The 23478-nt window shown below is 32.6% G+C and overlaps 1 protein-coding gene across 1 annotated transcript in view; it reads right to left on the minus strand.

Moving 5' to 3' along the window:
• LOC145288025 (transcription initiation factor TFIID subunit 9-like) overlaps window positions 1–14897 on the minus strand; it is a 29760-nt gene extending 14863 nt beyond the window's left edge. Inside the window, exons 1-3 of the mRNA XM_080136031.1 lie at window positions 14745–14897; window positions 3933–4069; window positions 290–421 (exon numbers count right to left, since the gene is read on the minus strand). Of these exons, the coding sequence (XP_079992157.1) occupies window positions 290–421; window positions 3933–4069; window positions 14745–14862 (387 nt within the window). The 5' untranslated portion in view covers window positions 14863–14897. The remainder of the gene's footprint in view (window positions 1–289; window positions 422–3932; window positions 4070–14744) is intronic.
• Between the last annotated feature and the right edge of the window lie 8581 nt (window positions 14898–23478).

A 23478-nucleotide genomic window follows, 5' to 3' on the forward strand; every position in this document is an offset into this window, starting at 1 on the left:
AGATAAAAAAGAAAACAAAAAAACAATTGCCTCGGATCGGCAGATTTAAAACAGATTCATGTAGCTCATCTATGGGCCGGTATTTACTGGAAAATCTAGTGTCTTAAAAACATTAAGATTGCTTGATTTTCTTAATATTTATGATGTATCAACTTCAGGCAATCAACTTTAATTAACCAATAATTTGCAAAAAATAAAATAAAATAAAAAATAATTTGCAAAACATTATTTTGAAAACCATGAAAAGACAATATCCACATTTGTTGGTGAAAGAGATAAAGATACTTACTTTTTTTGTACTTTTCAGTTTGTAATTGGGAGCAATCAGACAATACCTATCGGGTGGGAGTCTTGGTCCAGAATATGGCTTGATGAGAGGAAGAGGTTGGGAATTCTTATTACGAACAATCTCCATCAAAAGCTGCCAAATAGAAAAATCAGAAATTGTTGTCATTCATCAAACAAAATTACAAGAAAATAAAAAATTCATAAGAAGAAATCTTGGATACAAATGGCTGTTCTAATAACTTGGACTAATTTTAAATGTGAATTAAGTTTAAATATAAATTTTTTTATTTTTTTTTACTTAATGTAAGATGGTAGTGTAGTAATCGTTAATGGTGTAAATTGGGTAAAATTTGATTATTTATGGGGACGGCTCAACAAGAACTTGTTTACATTGGATTTGAAGGCTACCATGTTATAATCAACTGGAAAGAACTGCTCGCATGTGGAATACTGTTTCACAGGCGAGCAGTTCTTGGAAAGAAGCTTTGTTCATCGAATCTGCGTTTAGATTTAGGCACAAATAGACAGTGAGGGAAATCATATATAGCGGTTGTAGCTAGTTGACTTTTTTGTGAAAGTTTGGCAAGATGGAACCATTGGAGTTCAGTCGAGCACTTGCCATGAAATCCTTGTACTGTGTAATTAAAGAGATGTGGATAGCTGTGCATCCTGCATTAGGAAAACATAAAATCTAGAAGAATGTAGTAAATTCTTATCCATATGTCTCATAGCAAATTAAAAATAAAAATACATTGAAATGTCCACAGCAAATCTGTTTTCTTTTTTTTTTTGCTGATTGAGAAAGTATTTTTTATAGGTATTTCCACAAATTACCTGGGGAATAAGGATCTTTCTTTCTCCCCCCTCTCATTTTATGCTAATTGTAAAGAAAATTGACCTGACCCACCAACTATTTTCTTTATAACTTTAAAGAGCGGTGAAACATTTCAATATCACTCCCCCATCCCCCCAAAATTAAAAAAAAAACAACTTTGTTCTTCTGACTCACATCATACATTTGGATATTTTCCTAAGTTTGCAAACGGTGCAGGATGTATAAACTTGTACTGGTCTTGGCATTCACCCTGGAGTGATTAGGCCGGCGCAATTCAGAGAATTTACCGCATCCCGAATGAATGCTGGCCAGGTACAAGGATCCACCATAGAAGCATTAGCCAATCTCAGTTCCAGCAGTAAACTTCACACAGGCAAGCATCCACGATCAGCTCAATATCCTGAATCAACGAAGATATCTTGTGATGAGAGCTTGTTGTACAAAGGATATGTTGCAACAAAAACAAACAGTAGTATTTTATATGGACTGTTGCCAACAGACATGAAGGATCCAGCGCAAACAATAGTGATTGAACTCCTTAAGCTTTCATAGGTGGCTTGCTCTCATCGGTCAGGTTTCACAGCTGTACAATAGATTGGTGCAAACATAAATTTTGCAGAAAACTTGTATTAATAAAATATGTTGGTCCATGGACTTGCAAAATAAAAAACCCCAAAAAACTATCATTGTCACTGCTTGTATAAAAAGTTTATCGAAAAAGGACTGGCATAGTGGATCAATACATAAAAACGTTTGTAATCAAATTTATGTAAAGAGCAAAACAAAATTAAAAAAAAATTACTTTGGTTTGACTAATTAGAAGTTACATAGTGACTACATCACTTTAGTTTTCTCATTGCAGGATTATCATTACGCATATTTTATAGTTTGTTGTTGCATGGACATCACATTCCAACCAATGAAATTAAGCACAAAGAAAATTTTTACAAACATTAAACAAAATGTTAATTTTTCTAATACCTAAGTTTAATATCAGTTAGCTCTCAAGGTGTAATAAATATTATACATATCAAATATCTAATCGAAACCAACTTCAACCTCTCTTACAAAAATACCCATGACCCAGCCAAATAGTTGCTAAATCCCAGCCCTTCACTACAGAAGTTTCTAGATGTCTGAAAAACTTCTACACTGATAGCTCCTTTCATTAAACTCTTTACTTTTGGAATTTACTTCCTACTGACAGTATCAACATACATACATTTAAATGTAATGTAAACAAACATTTTACTGCCCAACTCTCCCTTCAGGTTGCCTCCTCTACCAATCTAAATCTGTCCTCCCATTACAGTAGCTACATGCCTTGTTTGAAGTGAAAAAAACCCCCCAAAAACTAGTAAATAATAATTGAAAGAACTATATTTCTAACTAAAGATGAAAATATTTCAGAAACAATAAGTAGTATGTGGATATTACTGCTATGCTTAAAAGATGATGGACAGTTATATGTAAAACTATGATGGTATGTCTTTATTGCCCGTTTTACAAATGAATACAATTAGCGAAAAGAATTAACACAAGCCGTAATCTAAAATTCTCTACCTTGTTGCTTGTCGAACTAGCGGATATGACATTTTTGGACACCCATACCCATTTTGGCATGTTGCTTACGCAAGTCAATGTAACCATGCCTTTTCCGACATGTTGCATACGCGACTTAAAGCTGTATATTGTTTATCTACTGAACAGAGGTATTTCTTTTCATGCTCATCTACCTATAGCAACTAGACGTTCATCTTTTGGTCAAACAAGTGACATCTGTCTAATTATAGCTAGCTAGATATAATAGCCTATTTACTTAAAACTCAGTGGGATCATTAAGGTTACCCTATTGTTGGATATTTAACAAACATATATACACTCTTCTAAAGAAACATTATATCCTATGGGGCACTAATACTCCTTAAAATCATATGAATGTAATATTTTGTGTAATCTAATACATAGTCAGCCAGATTCTCAAAATTATATGCTATAGCATTGCATCTGACAAATCAATATTTGATTCTTACTAGCCAATGTGCCTTCTCCCTTCTATCATATTCATTGCAAGAAAATAATGCATTCCACTTAAAATTTCAGAAAACACTGGTGCTGGTTTAAAAGAGTTTTAGAATGAAGACATTTTCAGTTTAAGACCCAAACAGCACCAGCCGGTCACAAAATTAATAAACAAATGTTTAGATGAATCAAGTCTTGTCTGATTTCAGATAAACAATTATGTTTAGAAAATAAATATTAATCTATTTAATTTTTAAGTTAATTGAACATCATAAAACCCAATTTGACTTCAGCAATGTTGCACGCAACCATTAGTTTTACTCATGTATTCATTTTCAAACTATTGCAAGCTAACTGTAAAGGCAATTGAACTGAAAAACACTTAATTTATTTTTATTTCGGACTATTAGTCTCATCTTTATTAATAGTCTGAAATAAAAATAAATTAATATATATAATGCTCATCTCAAAAATGAATTCTAATTAAGGAATAATATGAAAAACACTTTTATAACAAAATAATTTAAGGATCAGTAAAATATATTGTAATATTTTCTTAAAAAAAAAAAAAAAAACACAATGTGGTATAAGGTGGGTGTCAATGTTACAAGTCTGTTCTTCTGACTCATATCTGGCATAATAATTACTTATTCAAAAGTCAGCAGCTTGATCCTCAATTTTTTGATTTCTAAAAGTATCTGATATTGGATGATATATATATATATATATATATATATATATATATATATATATATTCTTGTAAATAAAAGATAAAAGGCACCCTTACATCTCTAGGTGGAGGAGTTGTGAAAGAATGATCCATTCGGCACTGAATGGCCAAGCGAACATCATCGCCATCAATATTTTTCTTATTGGCATGTGATGAATAAACTTTAGAATCATCAAGGACATCAGTTACATAACCTGAAAAAAAAAAAAAAGAAAAGAAAAATTGAAACTGTAAATCTTATAAAAAGTATGGACAAACAAAAGGTTTCAAAGAAAAAGATTATTCAATTTAAACTTAAATTAATTCTACCATTTATTATGCCTCTTTGAACAGATTTTGTTTTATTTAATAATTGCATCTCAATTTTAAAAGAAAAAATATCTCAAAATATAAATTAAAATAATTCATTAGATGAACCCCAAAATATATGTAGATTTATTTTTTGTCTTATTGTAGATTAACAGCCCCCCTCCCCCAATGAGGTTTTACATTTTTTTTTTTTTTTTTAGTGATTACATGTCATGCTCAGCCTTAGCTGTGACAGTAATAATTTTAAAAAATCCAAAAATCCAGAATCAAATGTCATTGAACTTTTGAGCAACCTTGTAAAGTCCATGGTAAAGGTCTGACCGGATATGGGTAGTTGTATAAAGACTTTATACCCAACTTTAAATGTTCAGGAAACAGTGTTTTCCTAATACAGGGTTCATACAGATTTTCAAAGTCCATTTTCAAGGACTTTTCAAGACCTTCTTCAGAAAAAATTCAAATTTTCAAAACAAAATTTGATATACAAATAATCATATAATAAAACAAAAAACTTATTGACAACAGGAAATGTCATTTTCATTTACATAAAAAGCAATATACCTGTTGACAATTATATTTACATTGCCTGACTCACTTAAATTTGGCCAACCAAGTGCGATTACATGTCATTTTCCTCATTTTAGATGTATCTACATTGTGTTTATTTTACTTTTAAGTTTTGAATTTTCGGTATTGTGGATACAAGAGTTATGTTCGTTTATAATGAAACTACTCAATGTTATGGAAAATATCAGCTAGATGTTTGGTTCTTTGCAGTTCGATTGTGAACTAACGAGGAAAGAACTAAACACCTTTTTTGGAGGAATCTAAGTTCAAGCTATCAAGAATGTCTAGGAACAAAAAAATTCAATTTCCAATAGTGCCATATGTTTTTTCGTGTTGCCTTAAAGCAATACCCAAATCTCAGCTTAAAAGTTCAATATCTCAGAAACAGTTCATTTTCAGAGGTTTTATGCAAATTTTCAAGATTCTACCTAGTCTAGTAAACTGATTTATGCGCAAAAACGTAATTTCATAGTTTTGCAAATTTGCGCTTCGGCGCGATATACGTAAAATACAAAAATTGCGATATTTTCGGAACTGCTTAGAGTTAAAAGCTCAATTTTTCAGGATTCCCTAGTTTCTATAATACCAACATATGGTGAAAGTTTGGAAAAAGATTGGAGAGGTAAGGGTGTCAAAGATGTTTTTTTCTAGATGATTTGAGATGGAATTACCTGCAGATTGTTTTTACCAAAATTACATTGACTTTTTTTGCACAATTCATAAAATACCTAGAGCTTTATGTATATACTATCAATAAAAATGCCCATACAAAAAAGTCTGGAAACTTATTAAAGACACCTCATATATATATATATATATATACACACACACACACACATACATACATACATGTGAAAAATGAAAAACCAAAAGTGTTCAAATATTCATCAATGTTTCATTTTGATTTCAAGACTCCTCAAGATGATTGGTTTGAAGAAAAACATAGAAGTCATGATGTGAAAATATGTGGTGCATCTATGACATAAAAAGAATGTTTTTGGTTCATTTTCAAACAATATATATATATATATATATATATATATATATATATATATAAAAATGTAACTCTTGGTTCGTTTGTAATTAATAGTCTAAATAACCACTGGACGGATGGCTTCCACATTTTGGTATAATATGTTTACTGTACTCATGCGTGTTTCTATATATCTCTTTTTAATTATAACATTATACATAATTTTTCTATAATAAATAGGTGGTTTTCTTTGTACGGATGGGCTATTTTTTATTTTATTTGGGGACAATTATTTCACACCACGTGACATCACTAAACGGAACTTTTATATACCAAATTGACTTTTTTTTTGTTTAAAAATGGAATTCTCTTTCGTTAATATATATATATTTTTTAATATTTCGTGTTTTATATATATAAAGTACAATTTGTTGAATGTTATTCTCTTGATTATATTTGTTTGGGAGAAGCACAATTAAAAAAAAAAAAAGATTAAAACGGAGCGAAATTTAAATTTCCATTCCACTTTTACAACACTCCAGCGCGTACTTCGCAAGTTTTATCGTAAGTTAACGAGCAACCCATAAAAATCTGGTAACTAAGTGTCAAATCTGCTTAAAATATTGTAAAAAAAAAACAAAAAACAAAAAAATAGAACCTCTCTAACATACTGGCAATAATTTGGTTCCGTCCTTCCCTGGAGTGTTCTAATAAAAGGGATTAATTTACTAGGATCTGTATTAGAAGCTGAGCAAAATTATTTAATTGTTGAATTTTTTGAATTTTGGTTAAATTTGTTAGTTTGCAATCGCTAAAAGCCCACACAAAAATTGAACAAAAGATAAAAATTAAAAAGAATGGTACTCATGCAGAATTTACCCCCCCCCCTCACACACAGGATTCAAATTAGTTTAGGGTTCGACCGGCCATCGTGGTGACCGAATTCAGCCAAGCTTTGTCCAAATAATTCTCACTTTTACAAATATTTTAAACAAATAAATGTTATCAAAGTCAAGATACCGGGAAATTGTCAGTAAATGGCTTAGTTATTTTTTTTCGTTTTTGACCCATCTGCAAATGCTATAAAATAAAAGTCAATAAAAAGTCATTAAAAAAGAAATTAAAAAAACAAATGTCAGCATACCCATCCGCAAATGCTATTAAAAAAAGTCAATAAAAATCGTCATTTAAAAAGAAATTTAAAAACAAATGTCTGTAAAAGTGGGGCATTATTAATAAATGTTTAGTAATTTTTCTTTTAATATTCATAACGAGTAAAACTTTTTTTCAAAATAAATAATGTGACAAATAATCGTTTAGTTACTACGACAACGTCAGTAAATAAAAAAGTGTTACGTGCGCTTGCGTTAGAAAGGGAGCAATGCATGTTTTTTTATGCTGGTCGCTATGGGACTCAACGCCCAAGGAGTACCAAATTCTGTTTTCAAAAAAAAAACGTTTACTACCAACTTTCTTAAAAAAAAAAAAAAAAAAAAAAAAAGTGAAAGTTTTCCTGAAAAACAAAAAACAAAACGTTCACCTAACAATTTATGGCAAAAATAGCGACCCATAAAAATCTGGGGTGCTTCTACACTTTATTGCCGAAATTGGAGACACCATTTTTTTTTCATGCACTTGCTATCCAAATCTAGGGGAGACATCATTATATGGCCAAACGATTGCTTCCGGAAAGTGAAAGAATAAATTTACCAAAATTAACATTTATTACTTCTGGAAACGTTAAATTAAACTAAAATTATCATTTATTACTTCCAGAAACTTAAACCGATATTACTGGAGAAAATGAATCTTGACAATTCAAAAAAATGTTTAAAATTATTTATTTGTTCGAAAAAAAAAAAAACAACAAAAAACAAAACAAAAAACTATTTTATAAAAGTCCAATGTTGCTTTAAAAGTAAATAAAGAAAGTGAAAGAGAACATATATCCGTAATTGTTTAATTGGAAATGTTTTGATTTAATTGATGAGAACGGGAATGTTTTTCATGGAACAATTTTTTTTCTTTTTTTTATTAAAAACAGAAAATTGAAATGACATATTCATAATAGTTTAACCTGGGCGAGCACCATTTAAAAACCAAAACATTTATTAGTTTTTTTTTTGTTTGTTTATTTTTTTATTTGTGTTTTTTTTTTCTTTTTTTTTCTTTTTTCGAACAAATAAATAATTTTAAATATTTTTTTGAATCGTCAAGATTCATCTTCTCCAGTAATATCGGTTTACCAAGTTTCTGGAAGTAATAAATGATAATTTTAGTTTAAGGGAGTAATAAATGTTAATTTTGGTAAATTTATTTAGTTTAATTTATCGTTTCCGGAAGTAATAAATGTAAATTTTGGTAAATTTATTCTTTCCCTTTCCGGAAGCAATCGTTCGGTCATATAATAATGTCTCCCCTGGATTTGGATAGCAAGTGCGGGGAAAAAAAATGGCGTCTCCAATTTCGGCAATAAAGTGTAGAAGCACCAAATCTGCTAGCTGAGTGACAAATCTGTTTAAAATATTGAAAAAAAGAAAGAAAGAAAAAAAAGAATAGAACCTCCAGATGTATCAGAAATTTGGAGGAATTTTTGACACCCCTAACAGAAAACTGCGAATAAAATATAAAAAAAACTTGTAATTTCTTTTTTTAAAGTGAGTTGTTTATTTTCTATATGGAATATACTTTCAAAATATACTATTAAAGTTGTTTAAAAAATAATAGAAATATTATTTTTTATTTTTTAGAAAACAGTGTTTACAAAATGTTTACAAAATGCCGGCGTGCCTTCATGCAGCCATTTTTTTTACGTAATAAAATCAATAGAATTTTACGAGTTAAATATCTATCAAAATTTTTCTATTGGTTCAATTTTTACGATATTTTCAGGGTCAATGTGAAATTTTATGCTCTTTCCAATAAACCAAATATAATATTTTAGACAAACGTTTTTTTTTTCAAATTCACACCCCCATTTTGAAACGTTTATCAAAATTTTAATAATTAATTTCTGTCAAAGTTTTATATATCACAAATTGAAGATAAAAGATCAATAAAGAAAATATTCCAATTTAAAACAAAAAAAGAATACATTTTTGGAAATTTACCTGTAAAGTCCAAAGTGTAAAATCTTTCTTTTTTTTTTTTAAAACACGTTGATTTTTTAAAAATGAAAGCTCATGTTATGCTTACATCGTCAAGTAAATACCAGACGCTGACGGCAAATTTTTCTATCTCATTGAATGTTTTCTTTTTTAACACACGCAATAAAAAAAGAGACATTATTTATGCCCTTGGATGAAACCATACTTCATAAATTTCATTTTAGCAGCAGCAGCAGTCATTTAACGCTTTGTGCAAAACATGTTACAAAAATGCGATTTTCTAGGACCCTTGCTTTAAAAAATCCTTTTATTTAAAAAATACATGGAATTTAAAATATAAATATGAATAAATTCTTAATAATGAAGAATGGAACTACCCATTTAATAATGTTTTTTTTAGGTAAGTGATTTTTTGGCATTTATATATATACATATATTTATAAGCAAGTCAAAATATGTTGATTTTCTTTATATTTTTTTTAAAAGAAAACCGCTTTAAAGAAACAAATATTGCATAATTTGCTATTAAACCTGTTATTTTTTTAAAATTTGGTCTTTGCTCCTTTAATTGAAAAAAAAAAAATAATTAGGGTTTGAATTATATTTTCAAGTAGTTATAAGCTTCAAAAAATAGTAAGTTGAATTATTAAGGTTCTGATCATCATTTTTAATGGCCACTTTCTGATACACCTATAGAACCTCTTCTAAACATACTGGCAATAATTTGGTTTCGTCCTTCCTTTCAGTGTTTCCAATAAGGGGGATTGATTTACTAGGATTTGTATTAGGAGCTGGGCACTTATTAAAATTATTTAATTGTTGAATTTTTTGCATTTTGGTTAAATTTGTTAGTTTGCTAGCGCTAAAAGCCCACACAAAAAAATTGAACAAAGGACAAAATTAAAAAGAATAGTACTCATGCAGAATTTAACCCCCCCCCTCCCTGCACCGGATTCCAATTAGTTTAGGGTTCGACTGGCAATCACCGAATTCAGCCGAGCGTTGTTCAAATGTTGAAACACTAAACCAACATTTTATTTATTTTTTTGCAGAATTAATTAATGATGGGAGTATTTTTTCCATTTATTTTCTTAACATCTATTGACAAAAAAATTTGTACATTCTCTTGAAAAAAAAAAAAATCTAACTTTTCTCTACTTTCACCTAACTATTTACAGTGTTCATATAAAACATTCATCTTTTCTTTTTATAATAAAAATTCTGTTTTCAAAAAGAAATGTTTACTGCCAACTTTCTTTTAAAAAAAGTGCAAATTTTCCTGAAAAAACAAAAAACAAAAAACAAACTTTCACCTAACAATTTATGGTAAAAAATTCACCTTTTCTTGGGGGGAAAAAAACAACTTTTATTGATAAAAAAAAAAAAAATTGCAAAAATAATAAAATAAATAAAGAATACAAAATGCAATTTTTTATGAGGAATGTGTTCCATTTTAACAAACTGAGCCACAGCAATGCGTGGCCGGGTACAGTTAGTGTGTGTGTATATATATATATATATATATGTTTTTGTCAGTAATTTTACCATAACATGAATATTTGTTTCAATTTTAGCTGCATATGAAAATGGATGAGATTGCCAAAGTTACGGTTTCACAAAAGCAAATCTTCGCAGCGATCTTTGAATATAGCTTGAAGTTTCCACCAACTAAATTCCCAGATTGTGATTCATGTATAAAGAAATGCACGCAAGAATTCAATGGAGCCCAGACAAGGACTATGGAGCCTAAAACACTAGAAAAGGGATATTTTCTTAATCTTGATATTTTTGTGTAGTAGACTCATCATAATTCTTCCAAAACATTCAAATTGCTAGCACGAACACTAATCCTATTTTCTATTTCCACAAATCAGTGATCTGGGCCAACTATGTGGTGGATTGGGGGTTCCTCGGTTAATGAGTATAAGGTTGAATGTGTACCCCCGAGTTTGATGAAAATGCATTGTACAGGAAAAAATGGTTTTGCCCATGTATTTAAGTTAATGAATGAACATACTTTTGACTTCACTTAATTGCACCTACGAGGGTTTTTGGTGGCGGTGAAGTGGCCTGGATGATTTGGCATGGAATATCCCATATATATATATACATATATATATATATATATACACACACACAAAAAGTTATAAACAGTACATAGGGCCCGAGCAAAGCCGGGCTGAATTCTAGTGTCTAAAAAAGCAAAAAGTAAAAATAAAAAAGTTATTATTTTAGAATTTAGAGTTGTGGGTCAGTTTTGTATGTAAATTTAATCTTTAGTCATTCTAGCATTTTAAGATATTTAACCAAGTTTTGGGGCAATGGGAGATAAATTTTGTGTATCTTGGGGGTGAATGTGTTATATATGGTTTTATAATCTTGCCATTTGGACTTAGCATTAATGGTTAAAAAAATTGTAGAAATCATTTTATGAAGCTAAATTATTTGAGCTTTTAAATAATTTGAATGAAAACAAAGGTAAAAAAAAAAAAACAAGTGTTAAGTTTACATGATTTTAATTTAATATTCAAGTATTGAATATCAATTTTTTTTCCAGAAATGTAATTGTATAGAACAAAGTTTTTCAACAGGGAGTAAGATATTTTCAAGAATCACAAGACCAAACTTTAGAGAGATAGAAAAAAAATATGAGTACACACAAAATATAGAATATTTTGCAATTGTATTTAGTATTTATGTACATATTGTTATATTTTATCTGATCATCTATGGAAAGTAGTTGCTTTTTGTTTTTAAATGTTTTAAGGAGTTTGTATTACTAGATTCAAAAAAGTTGTCAAAAAACAAATATATAACGAATAAATGTTATCAAAGGCAAGATAAGTTACTTTTCTACCACACTGGATATAATTTTTGTGTTTTTATTCAATTTAACATGTTTATTCAGCTCGAAAAACATACAGTGTTTACCGATGTATTAGAAAATTCAAAATGGCGTCTGACTCTCTCTTTAATACGGTAAGTTCGGGGAAAAGGTGTTATAAACTAGACAAAATACTGTTAGAAATTCGCTCAATATATGTTACCGTGACATAACTTTTCATATATTCGGTGGTTTTTTAATAGTATTTTGTCTAATTTATTATTTATAACACCTTTACCCCAAACTTACTGTGTTAAAGAGTGAGTCGGGCGCCATTTTGAATTTTCTAATACATCGGTCAGAATTTTTGTAGGAATTTTTGACACCCCTAACACGAAACTGCAAATACAATATAAAAATCTCGGAATTTCTCTGTTAAAAGTGGGTTATGTATTTTTTTTAAGGATTATACTTCCAAAATAAACTATTACAGTTGTTTTAAAAGTAATAGAAATATTTTTTTTTGTTTTTTTTTTAAACAGTAATGAATTTTCCGAACTCAATATTTTTCAATCTTTAAACTTTAAAAATCTATCAAAATTTTTCTATTGATTCTATTTTTACGATATTTTCAGGGTCAGTGTGAAATTTTATTTTCTTTCCAATAAATCGAATATAATATTTTAGACAAACGTTTTTTTTTTTTTATTCACGGTTCCCCCACATCCCAATTTTTAAGTGTCTATTACAAAGTAAATACTTAATTTAGACCCGGATAAGTACATAATTATTTACTCACAAATTGAAGAGAAAAGGTCAATACATAATATATTCAAATTTAAAAAAAAACGGACATCGTGTTCTCGTAGAATTTTACCTGTAAAGTTTGAAGTTTAAAACCTTTTTTTTAAACCACGTTATTTGTTTTTTCTTTTTTCTTTTTTTTTTTTTTAATGGAACCTTGGTCCTTGCTCCTTTAATTGAAAAAAAATTAGGGCTTGAATTACATTTTTCGAGGAGTTATAAGCTTGGAAAGACAGGGGGTCGAATAATTCACGCCTCCAATTTTGTAAATGTCTAATAATAATTAATTTAGACCCGGATAAGTACATAATTATTTACTCACAAATTGAAGAGAAAAGGTCAATACATAATATATTCAAATTTAAAAAAAAACGGACATCGTGTTCTCGTAGAATTTTACCTGTAAAGTCCGAAGTTTAAAACCTTTAAAAAAAAAAAAACACTTTTTTTTTTTTTTTTTTTTTTTTTTTAATGAAATCTTGGTCCTTGCTCCTTTAATTGAAAAAAAAAATTAGGGCTTGAATTGCATTTTTCGAGGAGTTATAAGCTTGGAAAGATGGGGTGGAATTATTCGCTATTTTCACAAAATTTCTGACACTGCTAGTACAGTGGTACACACTGCCTGTTTTTCGAGCTGAATAAATATGTTACATTGAATAAAAACACAAAAAATATATCCAGTTTGGTAGAAAAGTAACTTATCTTGCCTTTGATAACATTTGTTTTTTGACAACTTTTTTGAATCTATATGTACAGTAATACAAACCCCATATGTTAATCTGTAATTGTCACATTCAATTGTAATTAATCCGTATTTTGTCTTTTTGTTTTTTTTGGCTTCATTTTACTTCCAAGTTCTCAAAAATCAAGGAGACCCTCTTTTGGCAGGGGGCTAACATTTGATCGCTAGACACTGAGACACATAGATATTCAAGTCTTCCATTAAATTCTCCTTTAAGAACATAATTTTACTCTAATAGATTAATTAACTCTGTTACAGTATATCTTTTTTGTCTTTTAGTCTTACCGGATTGCAGGATTCATCTAGTCCGGTGGAGTATCCAGTTTAATACTGTTACGATTGCAACAGCATTTAGAGAAGATGTCCCATTCCTTGTATGAGCCAGTGAGGGTAATCATACTGGGATCTTATATGGGCTGCGAATACGATATTATTTTGAATATTTAGTCAGAGTTTACTGGTAGGAGGAAGCATCCTCATGCCAGATTGTCCAGACAAACCCCTGTACAGAGAGACACTATACACTCAAGGATAGCGTTTCGTACAAGTAGATAAATGTATTCAAAATAAATAATATTTGGTACTACTTTGGCTTGTTATCTACAGGGGAAAAATGTATACAACGTGAGATTCTCACTTTTTCAATATTCAAATCTTTGTGTCAAGTTGAGATTTTTCAGTTCCTTATGTTGGGATTTATAAAATGTTGTTAATTTATGGTAAAAATAACAAAAATTGAGTTGGTTTAAATTAGCGTAAGTTCTCCATTCGTCAAAACAGATACTGTGCCTTCAGAGACTTATTGCTAAAATACCATACGGTGTCTTCTTTTAATATTAAGGGTAAGTCCAAGATTGGTAACGGTATTATTATACAAACACCGTGACAGCGAATTAACCCTAACCCTAACGCTGTCACGGTGTTTGTATAATAATACCATTTTTTTTAGATTAGGTTCACCTCTACAATTTTCTTATGGTAGATTTGTTTATGGTGTGCGCACGTGCGTAACAAAGATGGCCGCCAAAGAATACAATGCATAATACAACTTTTTATATCTCGCTAACTACTTATTTCTGCAAAATTTCAATGCGATTTCCGTATTCAGCATAGTCGAAAACCTATAAAAGTCGTCATTTAAAAGAAAATTTACCTTTTTTTTATCAAGAATTTATTTACAAAAAAAGTGTTGACATTTTTCTTGTGTTTAATTTTGCTTACAATTTTTGATTATTTGCTATATGAAAGAATTTTGTTTCGTTTTTCAACTTATTTAACATGTGTGTTCTTTTTATTTTATTTGCACAAAAGAAGGTCATTAAAATATAGAACAAGCGAACAACTAGGTAAAGAGACATTTGCAAATTTACAAGTCGAATACAATAAAATTGATGTTTTTCTTCATCCAATATTTTTATTAGCATCTACAGAGAGAAGGGGGAGCATTTTCTAGTTGTGTTTATCTTAGACACGTGAAAAGCATTAGAATGCTGCATATGTGCAAATAGAATAAAATATAATGTTGAAAATGACTTCTACTTACGGTAGGCAAACTCTAGCATCATATTAATGCATCTAGGTTCGTAATCTTGGACTCCCATGTCCTTTAAAATAGCGGCCATTACCTGCGCATCGCGCGGGGTACTTTTCGAGACGGCCATTTTGGAACACTAAAAAAAATAGGAAGTGACGTTTTCGGTCCGTGACATAAGTGAAGTTATTTTTTTTTTTAAATTTTGGAAGCTATTTTTTTTTTTATTGCTGTTTGAATAACAATAGCCTCCTTTCTAAAATTCAATATTTTTGGAAACAAACAGAACAAAAAAGATTATTTTAAAGATACCTATCCTATTCTGACTTCCGCTTTCTGCGGAGCTGAAAACTGGCCGGTATTTACGATAAAAAGTCCCTTCTGATTAAGTTTTAATTGCCAATAAAATATGTGTGTAATAAAGACATAGTTTAAAAGCTGCTTTTTTCAAAATGGTTTTATTTTTACTAAATGGCTTAGTTTTTAATGAAATATGTGGTACTCATGCACTTATTGAACCGTGCTGAAATAATAACATTATTTCAAAAGCCATTCTTAACATGGGAGAGGAGAGTATTTTGTAACTATTCTGTACTTTCAGTTAACAAATTAATAAAACAAAAATCGTAAAACTTTAATTTAACTTGAAAATAATATTTTAAAAATAGCACGGTTCAATAAGTGCACACTCTGCACAAGAAGCAAGCACCAAATATGTTATACCAAAAATATGTTAATAAAAAAATATTTTAAAAATTTACATAAAAATGCCTTAAATGTCTTTACTTTTTTGGGTGCTAATGCACTTACTGATCCGCGCTATTTTTTAAATCGTATTTCCAAGTTTAATTAAAGTTATATGTTTTTTTTAATTCAATTGTAAGGTTAAAATAGGTTGTGGTGTTTTATCATAGAACGGAAGACAGAGCAAAACCTCTTTACTAGGCTTTACCGAACTAATTTAACAGCCAATAATAAACGTACGAGTAGGTAGCAGCAGTAAACGCAAGTAATAAGGAAATGTTGAAGAAGGGAAAAAACTCAGCCCATTAAAAAAGGAAAAGGAACGTGTGCAAAATCACGTGCCATAGAAACTTTTACTTTAACGGAAATATAACAATCTCCCCCCCCCCCGGGCCCACTAGTAAGAGAGATTGCAAAGTGTAGATTTTTTATTTTTTCAAAGTACAGAGTTATCTTTGAAAGTGGCGATGTGTTTCGCTGAACTGGTTTACGGATTCGGCTAGGAGTTCCACTACCTCGACGATCGGGTCGTACTTGCTCCTGTTGCTAAACCGTTTCAATAATACCTCCCCAGGTTCGCAGAGCCAAACAAGTAAGGCAGTACCAGTAGAAGAGCGCCTTTCAAATTTGAACAATCGTTCGTGGGGGGTTGCATTCGTACTAGTGCATAGTAAGGAGCGAATAGAATTTAAAACATCAGGCAGAACGTCCTGCCAAGCACTGAGGGGTAACTGTTTAGATACCAGGGCCAATGATATTGAGTGCCAAATAACTCTGTTATAGCGCTCGCACTGACTGTTTTCTCATAGGTTGTATGCAGTAGTGTTACTGCACCCAACCTCAAGTCGCGTCAGGAAATTTCTGAACTCCTCCGACATGAACAATGTTCCTCTATCAGAATGGATGAAAGCGAGGAGTCCAAAAATAGAAAAAATATTCGTCAGGCATTTGATTGCGGTCTGTGAAGAACAATCACAGCAAGGGAATGCAAAGGGAAATCGACTGTACTCATCCATGATAGTAAATAGGTAACGACATCCTTTTGAAGATGCCGGGACAGGCCCCTTGAAGTCTACGGAGAGGCGCTGAAAGGGAGCAATAGCGCGCGCGGATCAGTGTATTGTTAGTAGGGCTGAAGAATTGAGGCTTTATTTTTGCGCACGTTGTACACTCGGATGTCACGCGGCAAACTTCATCTATTGAGTATGGCATATTTTGTGATCGTATAAAGTGCCAAAAACGCTGTACACCAGGGTGTATTAATGAACTGTGTATGGCCCTTAGCTCCTCCAAGGAGGAAGCAGTGGCACCACACACTCTCAATAAAGCATCGGCAACAATGTTTTCACTTCTGGGATGGTGTTTTATATCGTACGAGAACTGGAGAAGCTCCATTTTCCACCGAATGATTTTATTGTTTTTAATTTTTCCTCGGTTAGCTGACTTACACATAAAAGATACGGCTTATTGGTCTGTTACGATAGTGAAGTGCTTCCCAGCAAGAAGGTCCCTCCATTTTCGGACACATTCAACTATCGTGTAAGCCTCTTTTTCAACTATGTGTAGTCGTATTTCCGATGGGTTTAGTGAGCAGGAAAAGAACACTAAAGACCTATCAGTCTGTAAGAGGGTCCTCCGATAGCCTTTTCTGAGGCATCGGTTTCGATAGTAATTGGTAGTTCATCGTCGATAACCTTTACAGATGATTCGGCGACATCTTTCTTAAGTTTCTTGAAAGAATTCACAACTATAGGCGGCATAGGAAATTGTTTATTTTCAACCAGGGGACGAATATTGTGTGAATACTTAGGTAAAACATACCAAGGCACCTTTTTAACGAATTTGAATCCGAAGGAGGAGGCATTTGCAAAAGGGGTTTCAAACGCTCAGGATCAGGTTGGATAGTTCTGTCACAGATTTGGTATCCAAGCAAATTGATAGAGCGCAGTGAAAACTTTGATTTTACTCGGTTTATTTCGAGGTTGTATGTTGAGGCAGCCTTTAAGAAACGTTCCAGGTTAACATCATGTTCCTCTTGAGTTTTACCGCAAATGGTAATATCATCAATGTAAGAAAAAAGTTCCGAATAACTTATTTTCAGAAATAAAGGAATTCATAAATCGTTGAAAGGCAGAAACCCCATTAGTGACACCCATGGGTATTCGTTTGAATTGATACAAACGATTTCCAGCTTGAAAAGCCGTGTAGGGCCGATCTTCGAGACAAATTTCAATTTGGTAGTAAGCCTTAGATAAATCAATTGTACTAAAAATATGATACTGGGCAATTTGGTTTACGAGATCCTCAATCCGAGGCAAAGGGTACGCGTCAAGTAGGGTGAAACGATTAATAGTTTGGAAAAAATCAACCACTAATCGTTTCTTTCTATTAGGTGACGAAGTTACGACAATTTGAGCACGCCACAGTGAATAGCTGATTTCAATGACGTTGTCCTTAAGCAGTTTAAGAATTTCCTTTTCAATAAATCGTGCATCCTCCGCACAGTAGTTTCGGGATTTTGTAGCAATGGGTCTGCAATTAGGGGCCAGGTTTCGGAATAATTTTACAGGGGCACAACTGATCTTGGTTAGCGCGCAGATTTTTAAGGCATCCTGAGATCCACCAAAAGAAATAGTAACGCCCCAGTGTAGTTTCAAAAACGGCACCCCAAGTATAATGTCCATACAGGAGTCAGGAAGCACAGTAAGGTCAATCCATTTATATTCGTAACCATTGAAGAAAATGTTCTCGGTGCAATATTCAGACAGTTTAAGGGAAACAGCGGATGATGCCATAGAAATTATGTAGCTCCGTTTTAAAGTGGGCAGTCTCATTGTTTTGACAATGCGGGCACTGATAAAATTATCAGAACTGCCGGTGTCTATAAGGGCAGTTAACCTTTTTCCTTTTAACTCCACAGTTTCGGTGATAGGAGGGCAACTATCACCACCTTTAGCGCGGCCCCCTATGATAGCAGAAGAAGAACATGAATGTGTCATTAGAGTAATTTCACAGCCAATAATAAACTTAAGAGCAAATGGTAAACGTAAGAGCAGGTAGCAGCAGTAAACGCAAGAGCTGTTAGTAACGAAATGTTGAAGAAGAAAAAAAACTCAGCCCTTTTAAAAAGGAAAAGGAACGTGTGCAAAATCACGTGCCATAGAAACTTTTACTTTAACGGAAATTTAACATAGGTACAAAACACCCTACCCTCCCCATGTTAAGAATGTCTTTTTAAATAATGACGTTATTATTTCAGCATGGATCAATAAGTGCATGAGTACCCTTTTTTTGAAATGCTTCTTTTTCAAAATGCTTTTATTTTATCTGTATTTTTCAATGGAAAATTTAACAACGTTTTTTTTTTTTTATAGAGAATAAAACATATTTCCAAAGTATTTAAACTTTTTCCCTGTTCCAATATATTTATTTTGTAACGTATAAAAAAGAAAATTTAACATAAATAAATAATTAAAATAGATAAAACAAACAAAAAATAATTCCATTGAATACGACTCCTTTGAGTATTTCTAAGAAAAAGAAAATCAAAGCATATATAACAAAATCAAAACAAACAAGCAAACATTTCCAAACTTAACTTTTCCATGTTTTTCATTATGTTTTTGTATTTCAAAGTATATTTTTATGATAACATTTTCTTTTTAAATTAGAAATGAAACCATTATGAGTAGAAAGAAACTATTACGTAAACAATCAGAAGGGACTTTTCTTATTGTCAACAAAGTCGATTCTTGAACTCAGCACAAATGGCCTAAAAACGAGGGATAATTTTACATTAAATTTATATGCTAAACTGACCCTTCACCCTAAATTCTAAAATATTTTTTCCTTTCTGTCAAGGTTTTGTGTGTTCACACATCATCGCCTAAAAAAGTTCAAAGGTACCTGTGGTGTGGATAGGTGGGAGCATACTTTAATTGCCTTTATTACAGGTTTCCCTTCTTGGACTGAAGTCTGATGCTGACGGGGTGAATTCTTTTTATGTTTGTTAAAAACTACTCTAACAGTATGCGTCGATGCAGTGCATGGCGTAACTTGACTCTACCACTGGTATTATTACCAAGTGCGATGTTCACCCCTTTAACTGTTAATTGGTTAGGATGAAAGGTTATTTGGGTGTGGTTCCTTTGTAACCAGTCTGCACCTAATATCAACTCCCGATCTAAGTCTGGGGTGATATAAAACCTAGACAAAGTTTGCGCCTTCTTTATTTTAATAGGCAAATAGGCCATACTTTTTAGTGCCATCCTTTGCCCGTTTGCGAGAGTAACTGTTAGGTTACAATCCCTTAACTCTCCTTTATGCATTTTTAACTCTTCAAAAACTGATGTTTTGAGGAGCGAGACTTCCAATCCAGTGTTGATCAGTGCCTCTATCAGTCTACCCCTTATTTTAACTATAAACTCCATTCCAGAGCTTTGGTTGGGGATTTTATTTCTTCGGTTGTCTCTACTTTCCCGAGTTTTCTTGACCGATTTATTTCTTTCGTGGGCCCGTTTAGGTCTACTCTCACCGCTTTATAGATATCCATGACCTCTGGTGTTTATCCTTCTCAAGGTTACTCCTTCCTTGGAGGGTGTGTCATGGTTGCATGTCCTTGTGTTTGACCTCTGTGGCGGTCAGTGGTGAGTGGGTTTCGAGTGTAACTTGGCCTTGCTTTTTCCTGAAGTGAAGTTATTTAATCTTTCTTCAGGTGTGCATTGCCAGTCTCGTTCTAACCTATTATAGCTGGAACACCCTCACTGCAGTCTTGCCGAAGCACAAGCACCCACGAAACTTATATCTTACAGCGTTACAACTGCTGTAAGGTTCGGTTTTGGGTACCCTAAATCTAGTTGGGGCCCCCCTTGGTCCCTGATACCTATTAAAACTATTATTTAAGAAGCCTGCTCCTTTTTGTGGCCACATTTGAGTTGCTCATAACGCATTTCGCCTTATCTAGCAGCAGACACGGCCTCCGATAATGTTGTCGGATTCGGTCTGACCACATCCTCCTTGATAAAGGGGTTATTTAACACTATAATGGAGAATTCAGCTAAGTGCACTTGCACAGCTGGACCTTCCCTCATCTCTTTGTCCCTATGAGCTAACTTAGCAAGTTTAATCATTCTACTTGCGAAATCTGCAAGTACCTCACCTCGATCTTGCTTTATTCTTATTAAAGTCAGAGCAGTGTCGGCAGCATTTGTAAACTCGCCGTACTGGGCTGCTAATTGATCGAGCAGATCCTTACTGGTGCAGTTCGGATGATCATCGAGAAATTCTCCAATCATTTCAAATACTAGTCAGGCAGAAATTTGGCTGTCAAAGGGTTTGACCTTTGAAATTTGGCTGTCAACGATTTGACCTTTGAAAACTCTACCAAACTCTTCCGCCAATTTTGGGTCTAAACACTTGAAATTTTATCAAGAGTGTGAGTTCCATATAGAAACGATGATTTAATTTGAATAAGATAAAATATGCATCAAGTGCACTTGTAAGCCGAATCACAACGTAATATTAGGAAAATAAACAAATATTTTTACTTGTTTGAAATTTATAACATAAATATATTTCGGAGCTAAACAACATCCTCGGTATATTGTTTTCTTTTTCTTTCTTTTCTTTTCTTCTTACTTGCCATGTTGTAAAGTTGGAGAAAGAAAAGTCTGATGAGTATTTATTAATTTATTTATTGTGGACTATTATCCTCATCTTTTTTTGCTTTAGTTGTTTCAGTTGTTTTAAAACAAAAAAAAGATGAGGATAATAGTCTGCAATAAATAAATTAATAAAACTCATCTCAATAATGAATTCCAATTGAATAATATATATACCATTCGGTACGGACCCGACTATGGAAGATCAGATATAAATGTGGATTTATAAGACCAAAAAATTCAACCTTGATCGCCCTTTGGGGCATGTGGCATAGTGGATAGAGACGCTGATTCTCTATGGTTCCAGGTGAGCATTGTCTGAAGATAACGGTTTCAATCCTACCCAAAGCCGGCCAGAGGCTTACTTGGCCAAAACCATGGGGAGACGACAACAACTATGGCAGTGATTGCTGAGAATGCAGTTAGGAGATTCGGAGTTCCTATCCTGTTGCGGTTACCACCTGACGAAGGTCAGAGGAATAGTTGGCCAAAACGTCATGAAACAACTAAAACAACTAAAAAAAAAAAATATGAGGATAATAGTCTACAATAAATGAATTAACTTCCTTTTTAATTACCTAAATTAAAAAAAAAATATTCATTAATTTAGGTAATCCTGTTTTATTGTAAAAAAATTAAGTGCTTGCTTTATTAGATTATTTTTTACTGTATTTTAGATTTTATAAAGATTGAATTTAACTTAGTATTAGTTTAAATTCATTGGCATTTTTAACAATAGCCAACGTATTATTGGTTACTAGCAAGACCCATTTACCAGCGTTGACTGGTGGAAGTATGGCACAAAACCAGAACAAATTTGGTAAAGGAGCACCTCAGAAAACAAATTAAACTATGACTGTTAGTGGGGGCCACTGCATGTCCTGGAAAATCTGGTGGTTACTGGTGATTAGTGTTGGTTTGAGGTGATTACTTGCAGGTCCTGGCAGGTCCTGGCAGGTTCTGGCAGGTCCTAGTGTTCACTGGTGGGCACTGGTTGCCTTTGCAAATAGAAACATTGGTAACCATGAAACATAGAAACATTGGTAGCCATGAAACATAGAAACATTGGTCAGCCTCCATTGGAATGCTCTTAACTGAAATCGTTTGTCTTCAACTGTTGGGCACTGGTATACACTCTGTGTTACTGGCGGACTGTCGTTACTGTCATTTTTTGTAACAGTGAAGGGCACTGGCGGGCATGGGTAGGCACTGACGGGCACACAGCCTGTCTTCAATTGTCAGGCATTGTCATCATTGTCATTGGCGGGCACAGTCATCTATGGTGTTCATTGTTCATTTAAGGTTACTGTCACTTAATGTAAGGGTACGGAAAAAAATAGTAGTAGTAGTAGTAGTAGTAGTAGTAGTATGGCTAACAATAACAACAATAATAATAATATGTTTTGGCTTTCGGGCCGGGATCAAAGTGTAGTATTTGCTCTGATAGAGTTCAAAATAGACTTCATAGCATCATGGGAGATGCCCTTTTTTCTCCCCTGCTACCTCTATCTCACAGAAGAGATGTAACGAGTTTTTCTTTGCTTTATCATTATTCTCATGGCAAGTGCTCGACTGAGCTTCACTCTATGGTTCCCCCTCTCCAAACTTTCACAAGAAACACTCGTCTAGCTGAAAACACTATCAATAATTCCCCCCCTACTCTTTATCTGTGCCTAAACCTAAACGTAGGTTCCATAAAGAAAGCTTCTTTCTTAGAATTGCACGCCTGTGGAACTGTCTTCCGTTTTCCTGCTTTTCAGCTGACTTCAATATGGTTGTCTTCAAGTCCAATGTAAACAAGTTCTTGATAAGCCGTTCCCTTAAGTTAACAAATTTACCGAATTTCTATTACTGACAATTACTATATTGTCCAATTGACTACTGTACACTCTTTAACCCTTATCCTCGAGTGGCCGCTAGGCCTTGATAAGTGGTGATGCCTATGTAAAAAAAAAAAAAATCCAGCTACCCGAAAAAAAAAAAAAAAAAAGAAGAGCACTATGATTTGGTGTGAAGTTTGGAATTATCAGAGATGCCTGCATTCTCCAAGTGGGGCCCACTTCAAACGACCAGCAATAAACCGTTACTTTGGTAAATTTTTATGACGTGCCCCAGCGTATTATAAACACCCCAACCTCCCCATGTTAAGAACGGCTTTCGGAATAAACACCTCTCAACCTCGAAAGGAGACATGGAGAGGTGTTTATCCCAAAAGCCATTCTTAACATGGGGTGTTTATACACCGTTGGGACAAGTCGTAAAAAAAATACCGTTACTTTCGTAATCGTGAATAAACCAATTAATCTCTTGCCTAAAAAAAGGTGGGGATAATGTCTGTGAGA

This window comes from Euprymna scolopes, chromosome 11 (genome assembly GCF_053919585.1).
Source record: "Euprymna scolopes isolate OS-2025 chromosome 11, ASM5391958v1, whole genome shotgun sequence".
NCBI classification, from domain to species: Eukaryota; Metazoa; Mollusca; class Cephalopoda; order Sepiida; family Sepiolidae; genus Euprymna; species Euprymna scolopes.